This window comes from Hipposideros armiger, unplaced genomic scaffold (assembly GCF_001890085.2).
Source record: "Hipposideros armiger isolate ML-2016 unplaced genomic scaffold, ASM189008v1 scaffold_1224, whole genome shotgun sequence".
Lineage (NCBI taxonomy): Eukaryota > Metazoa > Chordata > Mammalia > Chiroptera > Hipposideridae > Hipposideros > Hipposideros armiger.
Genome location: NW_017732574.1, coordinates 12,799 through 26,922, shown reverse-complemented (window position 1 = coordinate 26,922; position 14,124 = coordinate 12,799). Strand labels below are relative to the sequence as shown.

Here is a 14,124-nt window from a genome sequence, read left to right as displayed (position 1 = left end):
AGATGACCCCAAATACTTCCCAATTGTATCTGCCAAAAGTAATTTTGCATTGCTGTGAATCATGGTTCCAAAGGAGAGATTTCAGGGATACTCTATAAAACAAAGACTGGCCTATTGTTAATGAAAAGAAGCAATAAAATAATATGTATATATCTTTATAATGTGTTTGTTCTAAAAGCTATATCAAAATATAGAATCATCTTGTTTAGGGAGGAAAAACAGTTAAGAACGTCCTTTTTTTCAAATATTTTATTTCTTTTATTATAAGACATGTAGGTAAAAACTTTCATATTCTGAAAAAGATAGAAAATGGTAATAAAATGGACATTTTTCTTATTAACAAACATGTCATAACTATGCTTTATCAAATGTTAAAATGGTTATTATTTTGCAAAATAGCAATAAATAGAGCAAAGCTGTGGCATAAAAGGGTCAACTCAAAGTACTGGAAGTACTTATGTTTTGTGCTATAAAAATTCAGAACTTTGATTATATTTTAAAATTTGGCATTCTGCACTCTAGGTTTTCAATAATTCAGATTTTAAAAACATTTTTATGATTGCCCTATGACTTTAAAATAATGTAACAAAAAAGGTGGTTGGACTAAGTAGAATTTGATTAAAATAATTTTCCCCTGAATAAAAAATTATGACACAGAAGTAAATATACAATTTTTGAACCCATAGTGGAACATGTATCAGTTCCCAATTCTATAAATTTTTGGATCCTCAGCTGTGGATTTGGAACAAATTTTGGAACAAAAATTTGGAACAAAAATTGTTTGCGAAGCTTTAGTTTCCAGCAAGGACCATCATTTCTTTCACAGCTTGATGGAGCAATAATGGTCATGATCATGATAAGCCCAGTTCTACAGTCCTAGCTCCATGAATATAAAGTACAGAGAAAGAAGTTCCCCCTCCTTTGAATAAGCACTGACACATTCCTATATTTGTTTATGACCCATTGGCTTCAAATTCACATACCAGAATAGTGGGGGAAAATTTAATAATGAAAAGTTATTGTTCTAGGCATTCTTTAGTAGACTTCAAGTCTCTGCTATCCAAAGGAGAGGGGAAACATATGTGAACACCAAACACATCCTCTAATGAGTCTTGGGTGTTCAAGTAACAAGGTCAGGCTTTTCCTGCAAATAAATATTGAATCTTTACAAGGACTTTCATTTCCCATGTATTTTGTTGCCCATGATGCTAACACATTAATTCCCAGATGCACTAGGAAAAGCCACATTTAACAATACTTAAGGATCCAATCTAATATAGATTATCGGTCCCAATGGCCTTCAACAATGTCCATCAGGAGGACATCTGGGTACTCTGGGTGCCTAGAGCACAGAGAGATCATGGCAGGATTTGGACTTGAGCTTGAAGGCCATATTCTTGTTGTTTTTGGCCACAATCTTGCCCCAGAAGCGCCTGGCTTTCCTGGGGATGCTCTCCCTCCTTTTTTGGTAGGCCAGCCGCCGTTCATTCTTCTCCTTGCTGTCCTGCCGAAGGCGGACCTGCCGCACGATGCCTTCAAACAGCTCCTTCACATTATGCTGGACAGCCGCGGAGGTCTCAATGAACTTGCAGTCAAACACCACAGCACACGCTCGCCCTTCTAGGATGGAGAAGAGGGGAGAAGAAAGTCAGAGGTGCTGCACAGTATGATCCCACACAGCACACAGCCAAGCTGAAGGACTCCTGACTTTAAATGGTATTCAAGGTAACTCTAAGTCAGTCACACATGCAATGAGTATAGGAGATCACTGTGACACATCCTTAGACCAGGGCATAAATAAAAGCAAAGAGTCTCACAGGGCGATTCCCGGGAGTAGGAGAGATGAGCTTTAGACCTGGCCTACCAAATTCACTGTGTGAAGGTCTCATTTCATCAAATATAGTAATATTTATTATAATAGTAAACACCATAGCCTTAATTTATTGCATTTACTATGTACTGGGAACTGCTTTATAAACACTTCTTTTATTTATTTATTTTTTTAGATTTTTTTATTGGACAATTGGGGGAAGGGAACAGACAAGTTGCTGTCCTTTTGTTCTTCAGTCTAGTTGTGGAGGACGTTGCTTCACTGGCTATTGTTGGTATTATGATCATTGTGCTCTTCCAGGGTGAGGCAAATCAGTCGCTGGCCATTGGATGGCCATTCATGGTGGCTCACGGCAGCTCACGCTGGCTGCTGGCCACTCACGGCAGCTTATGGCAGCCCACTGCAGCAGGGGTTGCAGCCTACGCTGTCACCGGCGACTCATGGCAGCCCAGATCCAGGTCGAGCTGTTGTTCACCATCTTAGCTGTTGAGGACGCAGTGTCATTGGCCTCATGTGGGCTCCAAAACGGGGCCCTTCTTCTCAGAGCTGGCACTCCCAAGCCAACCAACCTACACGCCACTCGGCCGACCCTATAAACACTTCTTAATGCTCACAGTAGTCTTGAAAAATACATTATCCCTTTCAGATAGATGAAGAAACTGGGGTTGGAGGGGGAGGGCAGTCTTTTAAAAATTTGAGAGCATTCACATAGCCTATAAGTGGCAGATATGAATCCAGGTCTGCTTCATTCTCAGGCTCATGTTCTTAATTAACTCTTTCTTCTGACTCAGTTTCCAGAATTAAAAATAAGAATTTCATTATATGGCTTTCTTCTTTTAAAAAATTATTTTTAAGGTTTGATGAGATATTTTGAAAAAATTTTGAAGACTTCACAAATATATCATACAGTTACAGAAAACTACACAAAACAAGCTTTTCTGGCACAGTCTCAATTTCAAATGTTCCATTGTGTTTGAAAACCATGTGTCCAAGTTTTGACTTCAAAAAACAATCACTTGTAAATACTCATTTCCTAAGAGTAAGACATTCCCACACTAGTTGTGTCCATTAGTGATTAACAGGTTTCTTTTTTCCTGAGCAGAGCTTGGCAATGCAGTATTTTATGTTTTACCATTGTACCAAATCTGTGTTAACCCAATAAAATATTAAGGGCCCCAGTCGCACTTGGGTGCCCACTCAGCAAATAGGAACTACTCTAAAGTAAATACGAAAAAATGTGACATCATCAGACTGATGTCTTAACCGAAATTTAGGAAGCAAAGTGTAGGGGTAGGAGGGTGTTTCTAGGGTCTACAGGAAGCAAAGGCAGCCAGAGTAGAATTCTTATCCTCAATGAAACTCTTTCCCACAGTTCCCCTAAGTCAGAGCTCCCATCCTTCTTGCATGAAGACGTTCCTTCCACTTCCCTTAACTCTTGAGATCTCTCTGGAGAATAGTAAGAACCAGGAGAAGAGGTTGGGGACTGCCAGTAAACCGCTGAGCACAATCTCTTCCCTAAAGGAATTCCAGGGAAACCCTTGGGGAGGGGAAGACTGGAATCCTACAGGTAGACAAGTTGAACAAGGGAGCAGCACCCAGCACAGAGATGATCGACCAGAAAGGTGGGAGTCTTAGGGTATACATAAAAGTCCATGTAGCATTTTAATGAACCCCTGGTTCCAGCTTCATGAAAAAGGAAAGAACACCTGTTTGAAAGAAAATGCAGGTAACCCAGAGATTATTTGTATGACATTAGCACCACTCCTCTTACCTGAAACAGACACCTCTCGGCACCGCACCAGGTCACTTTTGTTGCCAACCAAAATTATAGGAATGTCCTCTGTCTGCCTGGCTCTGCGGAGCTGAATTCGCAGCTCAGATGCCTTCTCAAAGCTGGCTCGGTCTGTGATGGAGTAGACAATCAGGTAGGCATCGCCAACTTGCATGCAGTGGTCCTGGAGCCACTCATTCTCCCCCTAATGAAATGAGAAGGTTTTCCATGAGCGCAGATTGGCCTGGAACATGAGGCATCAGTTTGCAAAGAGACAATGAGCGTATCCTGAAGTACCCTGGCTGATATGAGAAAGGAAGAACACTCATTCCAACTCCCCAAAATGCATCAGTCTTTCATGCCTGCAAGATGTCTGGTGGCTATAAAGACTGCTAGCCTATAAACTACTTATGCCAGAAAGTTTTTACTGTCCAATTCCTCCTACAGCTTGAGTTGACAAATTCTACAAAGATTCTGCCAAACATTATTTCCAATTTCTATCTAAACTACCAAACATGAGCCTTTTCTGACTTCCAAAGAACTCCTTTTTGCCTTTCTCAAGTGATAAAATTTAGAATCCTTTTGCGAGAAAAGAGGGTTCTCAATAAATAGAAAGTCTTGCCTATATGCACAGAAGCCAGAAATCTTTAAAAAGCAAATGTTAAAGACTAGTAGTGAGGGTCGGCCGAGTGGCGCGATGGTTAAGAACTCGCTTGGGATGCCAGAGGGCCCCGGTTCGGATCCCACATATGAGGGCCAGTGACACTGCCCTCCACAGCTAAGATGCTGAACAACAGCTCAACCTGGAGCTGGGCTGCCGTGAGTCACCGGCGACGGCGTGGGCTGCAGTCCCTGTGGCAGTGGATTGCCATGGGCTACCGTGTGTGGCCAGCAGCCAGCGTGAGCGGCCAGCAGCCGCAGTGAGCGGCCGTCCAGAAGCCGGCGACTGATCTGCCTCGCCAGAGAAGAGCGCAATGATGGTGCCAACTTGGGCCAGTGAAGCAACATCCTCCACAACTAGATTGAAGAACAAAAAACGACAGCAACTTGTCTGTTCCCCTTTCCCCAATTCCCCAGCACTGTTCCCATCCCCCCAATTCCCCAATTAAAAAAAAAAATCTTAAAAAAATAAAAAAGACTAGTAGTGAGAATGTCAACTTCATATAATGTGGTTTTATATAGTTTTAAATTATCATTCATCCCTATTGGTGCTTTCCCTAATATGAGTGTATTTTTTTGTATTTTTGAATAAAACTAAGGGCAACTTGCTTGTTATTCAGAGCTCATTTATGAATGACCTGTTCCTTAAAATAGTCTCATACTTCAGCAGTAAAAGCTTTTAATCAAGAAAATAGCCTACCTCACCTGCAGCACTAAAAAGGGCAAGGTCATTCTTGTACCCAACAGCTTGTTGAAAGGCAAACCCTGAAGAAATTTACAGAGAGCTCTGGGCTCCACATACCTTATTTTCCCACATATCCAGGAGTATAATTGTTGCACTTTCCCCATCAACCATCAGTGTTCGCTCATATGTATCTTCTAGAAAAGAAAGAACAGTGATATTGGAGCCAGGCAAACAGGCAACATTTTTACATAAAAGGGTCTTGTAGAAAATTATGCTAGAAAATAAATATATTAAATATGCAATTAATTATATAAATGTACAGCTATTCAGAAAGGCAAATTACTATTTTTTATCACCTTCAACAACATTCTACGTATATTCCTAGAGTACTTACTAAGCAGAACACCTAAATCTTGTGAATGTGTATCATTAAACCACTTGAAGTGAAAGGCATTCATTTTCCTCATTCCTGGAACTTTTATATAAGAAAAACATTTATGATATAAACTCACTTTTGAGCTTTTGACTCCAATTCAAGTTCCAATGCCATGAGAAAACAATAACTGTCCAGTGGAATTGTAAGCCCCGTTCATATGCCTCACATGGAAATCCACTGTACCTTTCAGTGGGGTGATTACTGGCAATTTCAGGAACTCTGAGCTCAGAGACATTTCTCTTCTTTTGAGACATGCAAGAAAAAAATCTTGAGACTATCCCTGTTTTGGGTGAAGTTTTCTTCCTTAAAAAAATGTAGTTCCCTAGGAACTACAGACTTGTTTTTCTATCTTAAGTACAGAAAAAGTGCAGCCTCCAGCTCTACTTGGTAATGGAAACTTTGCTCTCTGCAGTTGAGCCCAGATTGAGTGTAGATGAAGGGTGAATGAAGTACAATGGGCCAGAGCAGCTCCAGCCAGAAAAGTCAGTGAGGCAGGGATTAACGAAGTTAAATGCGATTTTAGCAAGAAGGACTCCCATCAACTCCTTACAATTGGGCCCGTTCCCACTCTTTTCATAGTGAGGTTTCTTGTTTTGAATTTCATAATTTGAAACTTATAATTTTCACAATGATTTTTTTGGTAATTTTTCTTACCATTCCTTTTGCATGGAATCTGTTCCCTCAACATCCAGAAGACTTGTTCTCTTACCTCCTTCTGGGGGAGACGTTTCCTGACCATCTACTTAAAATTGCAACACCTCGCTCCTAATATTTTCTACTCCCTTCCCTGTTTTATTTTTCTTCAGTGTACCTATCTCCATCTAACATGCAATCCATTTAACTTACTTATTTTCTTGTTATCTGTCCCTCTCCTACCCCAGAATGTTAAGGCAAAGATCTGTGCTTTACTGCAATAAACCCCAGCACCCAGGCCAGTGCCTGGTATATTGCAAGTGCTCAGTAAATACTTATCAAATGAATGAATGAATGATAAATATATTATTGCAGCTGTGAGCACAAGATAACCTAAATTTGAATCTGAGTGCCATCCCTTATTAACTATGTGGTTCTGGACCACTTACTTAAGCTCTCTGGGCCTCAGTTCCTTTATCTGTGAAGTGGGATTGATAACAGTATCCATACCTTAGGACTGGGAGACAATTACATATATTAAGCCTGGGTACAAAGTAGAAATGCAATAAATATTACCTGTTATCATCACTTCTTCCTATGGAGGTCGTTGGCTCTTGCCATAGTCAGCATTTCCTGCTATAGGTAAATCCTAGCTTAAGGGAGCTATGTTGGGGGAACCAGGACATTTCTTGTTTTATAATACTTAGAGGTTTCTAAAAAATCAATGCTCCTTATTGAATGTTTCTTTATCTAGGAACTGGTATCAGGAAAGGGAAAGAAAGGAAAACATGGACAAATGATGAGAAAGTTAACCAGGGATGGCTCTGGGTTTATGTCAGTTTTCCCACTTCCTTTAGGTGTCATTCTTCTAATCAATGGTAATCGTTCCCCACTGGGGCATTAACAATCCATTATTCCCATCATGTTCACCCTCCACAATATTCAGCATGAATGGGATCACAGTGGGAATGCACTGTTTGGCTTACTGGGGAGTAGGGCTTCATGACCTCAACAGGCAAATTTATATGACCACATGTACAAGTCAGAACCTGAGCAGCACAGATGGGGAGGAGGGAGCTGACTGCCCCTTACGACCTCAGAGCTCTCCATGTACTCAGAAAACTCACAAGAGCACTTTCTCTGCCCTCAGCCCATCACTCAAAAGTAGGTACAAGGGACTCTTTGAATCTCCAGTAGTTCAAATAGAAACACACTGTATTCCAATAGCTAAGGAAAAAGCAAAAATCCTTTCTCCAAAAAAAAAAGAAAAGAAAAAAAAAAGTGGACTAAGAATTACAGCTGTGAAAGGACAGCCAAACTGCTTTGCTGTTCTGGAAGGTTCCTGACAGGATCATTCTGTCTGGACTTACCTCTGCCAGAAAATCATTGTGTTGGAGCATAAAACAATATATCTGCACCCTGATTTGTGTGTATGCCCTACATCTGGATTTATATACTGCCTCTGGCTACACGCCCCAAGGATTCTTCAAACACACAATGCACCCTGCTTGACAGCCTTCCATGAACCAGGAGAGGACCTGCCTGCCTGCAGCCAAAGTTCTAGTTTCTCTTCTCTCTTAGTCACTCACTCGCCTTTTAGCTTTTTCAAGGGCTAATCAGATAAGGAGAGGGGAGATAAAAGAATATGAAATTCTAGAAGAGTCCTTTGAAATTTTCCCTGGGTTAAAGTGTATGGAGAAAGGGTTGAGGCCTTCTGGCTTATAAGGCGTTTCAGTTGCCTGGGTCTGAGGAAGGTCTCACTTCTCCAGTGTTCTCAATAAAAGATGGGGGTGTACACTCACATGCTGTCTATCAAGAGAGATCATCCTGAAAGGGTGAGATGAAGTTTCTAGGATTGGGTAATTACAGTCAGTAGCCATTTTCCCTGGGCTAGTGCACCTCGATTTGTCTTTTCTCATGTGACCACCCATTGTGCTTAGAGGACACTCCTGCCCAAGACTGGCTCAAGTGCTATGTGTGGAAACTGCATAGGAGTTCTCTCACATGCTGGGACCGGCTCCTGCAGCCCCTCAAAAGTCCTGAGACTCCAAAATCCTTCTCCCCAAAAACTCTCAACTGCTTTCAGCTTTCATAGCTGAAGGGATCCCGAGGAACCCTGGAAGGAACAGCTGCTCTAAGAATACTGTCCTCCCCTCTAGTGGCTCATGCCTCCTTTGTGAGTCTCATAGGGCTCCAGCTAAGAGTAACCAAAGTAGATGAGGACTACAAGCAATGAAAGTATCAGTTTTGAAAGATAAGCATAAGGAGAGGAGATGGTAGATTCAGAATCAGCTCTAATATTCATTTCATACTTGCTAAGTGCCAGGCACTATGCTACACGCTTAATATATGTTATCTCCTTTAATCCTTAGTACCCTATGAAGTTGGTATTATCCCTATTTTACTAATGAGGAAGCTTAAGGAGTATCTTGTCCAAGAGCAACCAGCAAAGTCAGTATCAAGGCTGAGGCCCAAATCCACATGATCGGACTGCAAGCCCAGTGTTCACTCTGGCACTGCCCGTGTGTATGTGCACTGCCTCCTCATCTCTCAGGGCTTACAAATCCTCATGGTCCTGAGGGTCCAGTTAAGAGACCACTTCTTCCATGAGCCCTTTTCTGATTTCTATAGCCAGAAGTAACGATTTCTCCTCTGAATTCTCAAAGCACTGTCCTTGTACCTCTTTCAAGACATTTATCACACCTTATCTTGAGTTACAGTTGATATATATCTGATCTCTATTGCATATACTGTGAGCATCTTTAGGGTAGAAGTTCCATGACTCTTTGTGTATTGCCACAGTGCTTCACTAAGCTCCAAGGAATATGTTCAGTAAATAATTGTTCAGGGATGAAGACTGGATGAATGAGCAAATGAATGAATAGCATTAAATGTGTACACAGTCATAATATTATTGTAATATAACCATACAACATCCATCTTTATTAGGAGAAATAATGATGAGAGTATTGTGTAGATTTTTTTTCTTATGGTTAATGTTTCCCTCTTGGGAAACATAAAGCCAACTAGTGATTCCAACAACCACCTATAGATAATGGATGTAATCCTAGACAGTGTAAATTAAGTTACTCAAATAGGATGCATTAGATAGGATGGGTCACCTGAGAAGCTTCTTGTTGTCAAAGACCCTCTACTTGAGGATATAAGGAAAGGAGTCTTCCCTCCACTCCCATTAAACAAAGAGGTTTCCCAAATATAGCAGACTGCCTTCCCAAATTCCAGGTATGACTTGGTCTTCATGCTCTATGCCTATGGGGATACTACCCTCTGTATAGATGCCACTTCAATCAACAAACATTTTTGAAAGTCTGCTCTACTTGTTCAATTCCTCCCTCTTAAAAAAAACAAACAAAAATTCTCAGTTGGTCTCTTCCTAATGCCAATCCCCAAAGCACTTAATTGTTATTTCTTAAGGTCTTCATGAATTTTACCCTGCTCTGAATTATAGGCACTGATACTGAGCTCCTTCCTAAGAGGGTATGCTGCACCTTATTCATCACTGGGAGCCGGACAGCCTAGAACAGACCAGGCATGTGGCCAAACCCAGTGAAAAGTGCTGTTGTATAGTATTTGGACACTAAATCCAAGGGCTGCAGGGTACAGAGAAGGGACACAGGATTTGGGTTCAACCACAACTAGATTTGAATCCTGGCCATTCTATGGGCTAGCCTTTTCACCCTGGGAAAGCCATTTGACTTCATAAGCCTCCATTTCTTCACCTGTAAAATACAGGTATTAGGTACCAAATTCATTCAATTTTTATAAGTATTATCAGAGAAAACTTATGCGAAGCACAGTGCCTGGTACATAGCAGGTTCTCCATCAATGGTAGAATAAAAACAACACCAAACAAATTATGAAACCCCAAGTTCTAATCCCAGCTAACCCACTGGATGATTCTAGATAAGCCACTTGGTATCCTTGAGACTCAGTTTATTCATAAGTACAGGAATTTTGTGAGAACCAAAATAAATAAGAGCAAATATAAGGAACTCAATAAAGTGCCTCTCCCATTGCAAATGAGTATTCTAGATGTTAGCTCCTCTGTTTCTCCTATAGCCATAGTCATCCACCAGCCTTTACAAAGAAAGAGAAAAGCAAATGTACAGTACTGACCCTAACTCCCCCTGACTCTTGTTTAGCTATAGTCCCTGAGATTCCAGCGTGAAAAGAGAAATCAATGTTCTATCAATGAGTAAACATTTGTAGCCCAGTTCAGGAGCTACCTTCTGAAGCGGTGAACTCTCTGACACTGGAGACAGTCAAGGAGGATAAACATTTAGTGAAAGTGGGCAGACAGTACTGAGGAAGGAGAGGGATTCCTATGCAGCAAGTGCAGGACAGAACTGTGTCATCAATGAGGCATCTTCCTACTCTGGTAATCTGTGATTCAGCTGTGAGTCGCAACTGAGGGTACAGACAGACCATGCCACTTGGGCAAGCACTGGCAAGTTCTTTCTTCATTTCTATAGCTGCAAATAGGGACTTGCAGCTACCTCATTCATGTATGCTAAGATACTTGTAGAAGCCGTGGCTGCAAGACACTATGAATACCATTAACTATTAGGATCCTCATATCATTTCCCAGAATTTAGTGCTATGCTTTAGACATATTTGAGTCATACATGCATTTTGGAGATTATGTCACCCCAAATCAGTTTTGGAAATCGGCAGTGCTTAACTAATAAATATTTTAAATGCGATTGTGTAGGGAAAACTGTCTTGAAAAACTCTAAGACTCTATACAAACATATGTATCATCATTGTTATAATTCAAAATATTGAAAAATGTTGTATTATTTCAACACTACAAATACAGATTTTAAACTATTTACACCTTCAAGAGATTCTAACATTGATGGAAATAAACTGATGAGTTAGTTTTTTAAATAACCATGAAAAAAAAGTTGTGTCTTCACTGAGCTCTTGAAAGGTCCAGGTCTGTTGGTAAAAGCCAAAGGTGGGAGCTGGACCCTCTGGTTCTGCTCTCTTTAATCAGTGTCCGCCAGTCCCTTTAGAGCTGGAATTTAAGAAATTCCTTTTCTGGGCCTGGTTTTATCTATGAGCATTTTCATTTTCTTGTCCTGAGGGCCTGTGCCAGGGCTTTTCTGGGGACTCAGCTCCCCAGCCAGTGCCAAGAATACGTAACCGCAGTTCCTAACTCTGCCCATAAATGACCCACATGCTGACTCTTTCTGCCTGGACCACTGCGGACAGACAGAAGCCTGCTGGGGCTGGACCACCTACCTCCCAACACCTCGCAGTCGCTGTCCATGCTGTCATGCACACCCGCAAAGATGTTGGCCAGAGTGGACTTGCCCACCCCCTGCTCCCCTATGAGCACCACCCTGTAGTAGGTGTTCCCTGACTCAGAGGAGATGACTGAATCCGTTGAGTCAGAGGACCAGCTCTGGCGGCAGTGGTCCTCAGGGACAGCAGAATGATAGTTGCGGTGGCTGTACTGGTGAGGCTCTTTCTGGACCATCAGATGCCTGCCGTCGGCTGGGATGCTCCAGCGCTGCTGCTGTGGCTGCGTGCCCACAGTGCCCTGGCGCATGGTGACATTATTCAGAGTCATTGTTGTGTCCTGGAGAGCAAAGAGGCCAAGATGTTAGCATTACGAAGCATGAGTGAGAGCTCCGGGGACTCAAATACACAGTCAGTCATCAGTGATATTCTATTAGATGGTGTGAGACCCAAGTAGTCCTAACAGAAGAAACACCAATGAAACAGTCCCCAAACCCAACAGGCTTTCAACTGGACACACACACACACACACACACACACACACACACACACACACACACACACACACACACAATTAATAACCAGCTCCTCAGGCAGACTGTCATTTGCAAAGAGCAAAAAGTACCGTTAGTATCATCCACTGCCACGGAACTTCCTCCATCCTCAAGGAAGCCTGACGATCCCACTTAGAGCTGGCACAGAGGCAACCAGAAGGAACTGCAGCCTCCAGAGATGGCTTGAAAACCAAGGAGTTAATGGAGCTGGGGAGGAGCAACCCAGATTAGCTGCTCTTGTCTAAACATGGCTCTTAATTGCACCAGCATCCAGTGGGCTTTTGTGTCTTGGTGGGAAACACGTGACGGTGACATCACTCCCCCTGGTCAGACTGGACAAGCACGCATGGGAACTTCCATGTTTAGCAAAGTTGCCCTGATGCCTGATGCTGTCCAGCTGCCTGAATAAGCTATTATTTGGAGGTGGGGCAGAATTTTGTTTGAAGTTTATGCCTCAGCTCTACCCTCTTGCCCACAGATATCAGTTTAAAACATCACAGCCCCAAGCCTTGCCGTTCTGGCAAGGAAATGACCTGCTCACATTCAGACCTATCAAATTTGCAGAGAAAATGCTTCACTCATTTAAACCACGTCCACTCTGAGAGTTCTTTAATTTAACTCAGATTTCCACCCTCTTGAAAGTCAAAGATTCTCCTAAATGATATTCAACAAAGTGGTTACAACTTTCCCTTTGCAAGACTCCTCTCGCACGGAGGTCCGTTCTCCCCGGCTACTTGAGCAAGATCTGCTCATGAAAATGAGAAGCGCACAGACACTCCCTTTCCCATACTCACGCCACGCTCCACACCCCAACACGTCGGCTTCTGGCCAGTATGACCGGCCGGTCTGTTAATCTTATAAGCAGCTCCTCAGTTGGCACACTTGCATTCAAACAACAAAAGCATGAAGTATCATTTAGGACTGCCCTCTGACCACTCAGTTTGTGGAAGGAGACCCTCCTACTGAATTGAACGAAGGAACCGGCTGATAACAAATGGTATCCTTTGCACCTTAAACTCTGCCCCGCCCCCGTCCCGCCTCACAAACGCCGGAAAACTACTGCGCCCACAGCACGTTCCAGCGGCTCTGATCTCAACTTAGTTTTGCGGGCTGGGAACGCCCATTCCCTCCCCAATCATTCCCAGGCGACGAGAGTAGGGCTCCTCCAAAAGCGAAGCGCCCCCTTACCTGGCTTGACCAGGTGTGCACCTGCGCGTCGGTGCGTCGGTGCGCGGGTGAGAACCGCGATCCCGGGCCGCAGAGCGCAGGGTGCTGGAGCCCAGCCGCCGCCGCCCGGCGGTTTATAGCGTGCCCGCCGGCCCGCGCGGGGCTTTTCCGTGACGTCAGCGCCTCCCCCGGAAGGGACGGCTCTGCAGCAAACTCCGAGTTACTGCCACTTCGCTAAATCAGTTCCTCGCAGTCATGTGATCCGTCTCCCCTTTTAAAAAATAACAGTTCAATCCCGGGCTCCTTTATTTTATTATATTTTATTTTTACCAGGTGAACGCAGGGACATGGAAAAATACACTTCATCGAGCTTCCCAGCAAAGCACTTGCGAGCTGTCGGGGTAAAGGATGGAGGAAGAGGCAAGTTGAGTTTTTAGCCCAGCTTTGCCAAAAAAACAGGGATTGGCGAGTGCGCGGAGGCTTTAGCCTCTAGAATGGAGCCGCAGCTACCTGAGTGGCCAGGGCTTGCGTTAGCCGCATCTTCTACAAGGAAAACAGCCTCTGCCTGCCCTCTGTCACCTCTTTGGATGAGGCAGTGAGGAGAGCCCTGCACTACTTTCCCTTCTCTGACACGGACCCAGAGATAAGGGGCCAGAGAGAGGTGAGGAAAGGGGACAAGACCTTCGAAAAGGGCAGTTTTGAAAAATAACTTAATTACAATAGGTTCCACCAGATTGTGCTAAATGTTGCCGACCCTCCTGCTTTGGGCCAGGATGCTGAGGCCCCTCAAGCAGAGAATTTAATCAGCGTCCCAATCAGCAACATCTCTGTGCCAGGTTCCTTGGGGTGGCTGGGCCTGGGCATGGAGCCAATCAATGCCTCTCAGTCATGGGGAGGAAGTCTAAGCCAGACACTAGGGCCATATCTTCCAAGAGATTCCTGTGAATAAAAGGCAAACAATAATAATAATTAATAATAATAATAATAATAATAATGACTACAATTACTACCATTTACTAAATACTTTTGAGTACCTATACTCAAGTACTATTAGGCCTCTGCAGTACTTCAATCCTTAGAACAGTTCTGCAAGATATATTTATTGCTACCCCCATTTTA

At 43.0% G+C, this 14,124-nt stretch overlaps 1 protein-coding gene across 3 annotated transcripts; it reads right to left on the bottom strand.

The window, feature by feature from the left end:
* Positions 1–285: 285 nt before the first annotated feature.
* On the bottom strand, positions 286–13,162 carry GEM (GTP binding protein overexpressed in skeletal muscle). Of its 3 annotated transcripts, none has more exons than XM_019632987.1 (5): positions 13,027–13,162; positions 11,285–11,624; positions 5,065–5,141; positions 3,603–3,807; positions 286–1,620 (listed from the first exon to the last, which is right to left on the bottom strand). In XM_019632987.1, exons 2-5 carry the CDS (start codon positions 11,613–11,615, stop codon positions 1,343–1,345), a joined length of 891 nt encoding a protein of 296 aa, XP_019488532.1. In that variant the 5' UTR covers positions 11,616–11,624; positions 13,027–13,162; the 3' UTR covers positions 286–1,342. The 3 variants fall into 3 exon arrangements, with proteins under 3 accessions (XP_019488532.1, XP_019488533.1, XP_019488531.1); XM_019632988.1 differs by lacking the exon at positions 13,027–13,162 and adding an exon at positions 12,633–12,994; XM_019632986.1 differs by lacking the exon at positions 13,027–13,162 and adding an exon at positions 11,910–12,600.
* Between the last annotated feature and the right edge of the window lie 962 nt (positions 13,163–14,124).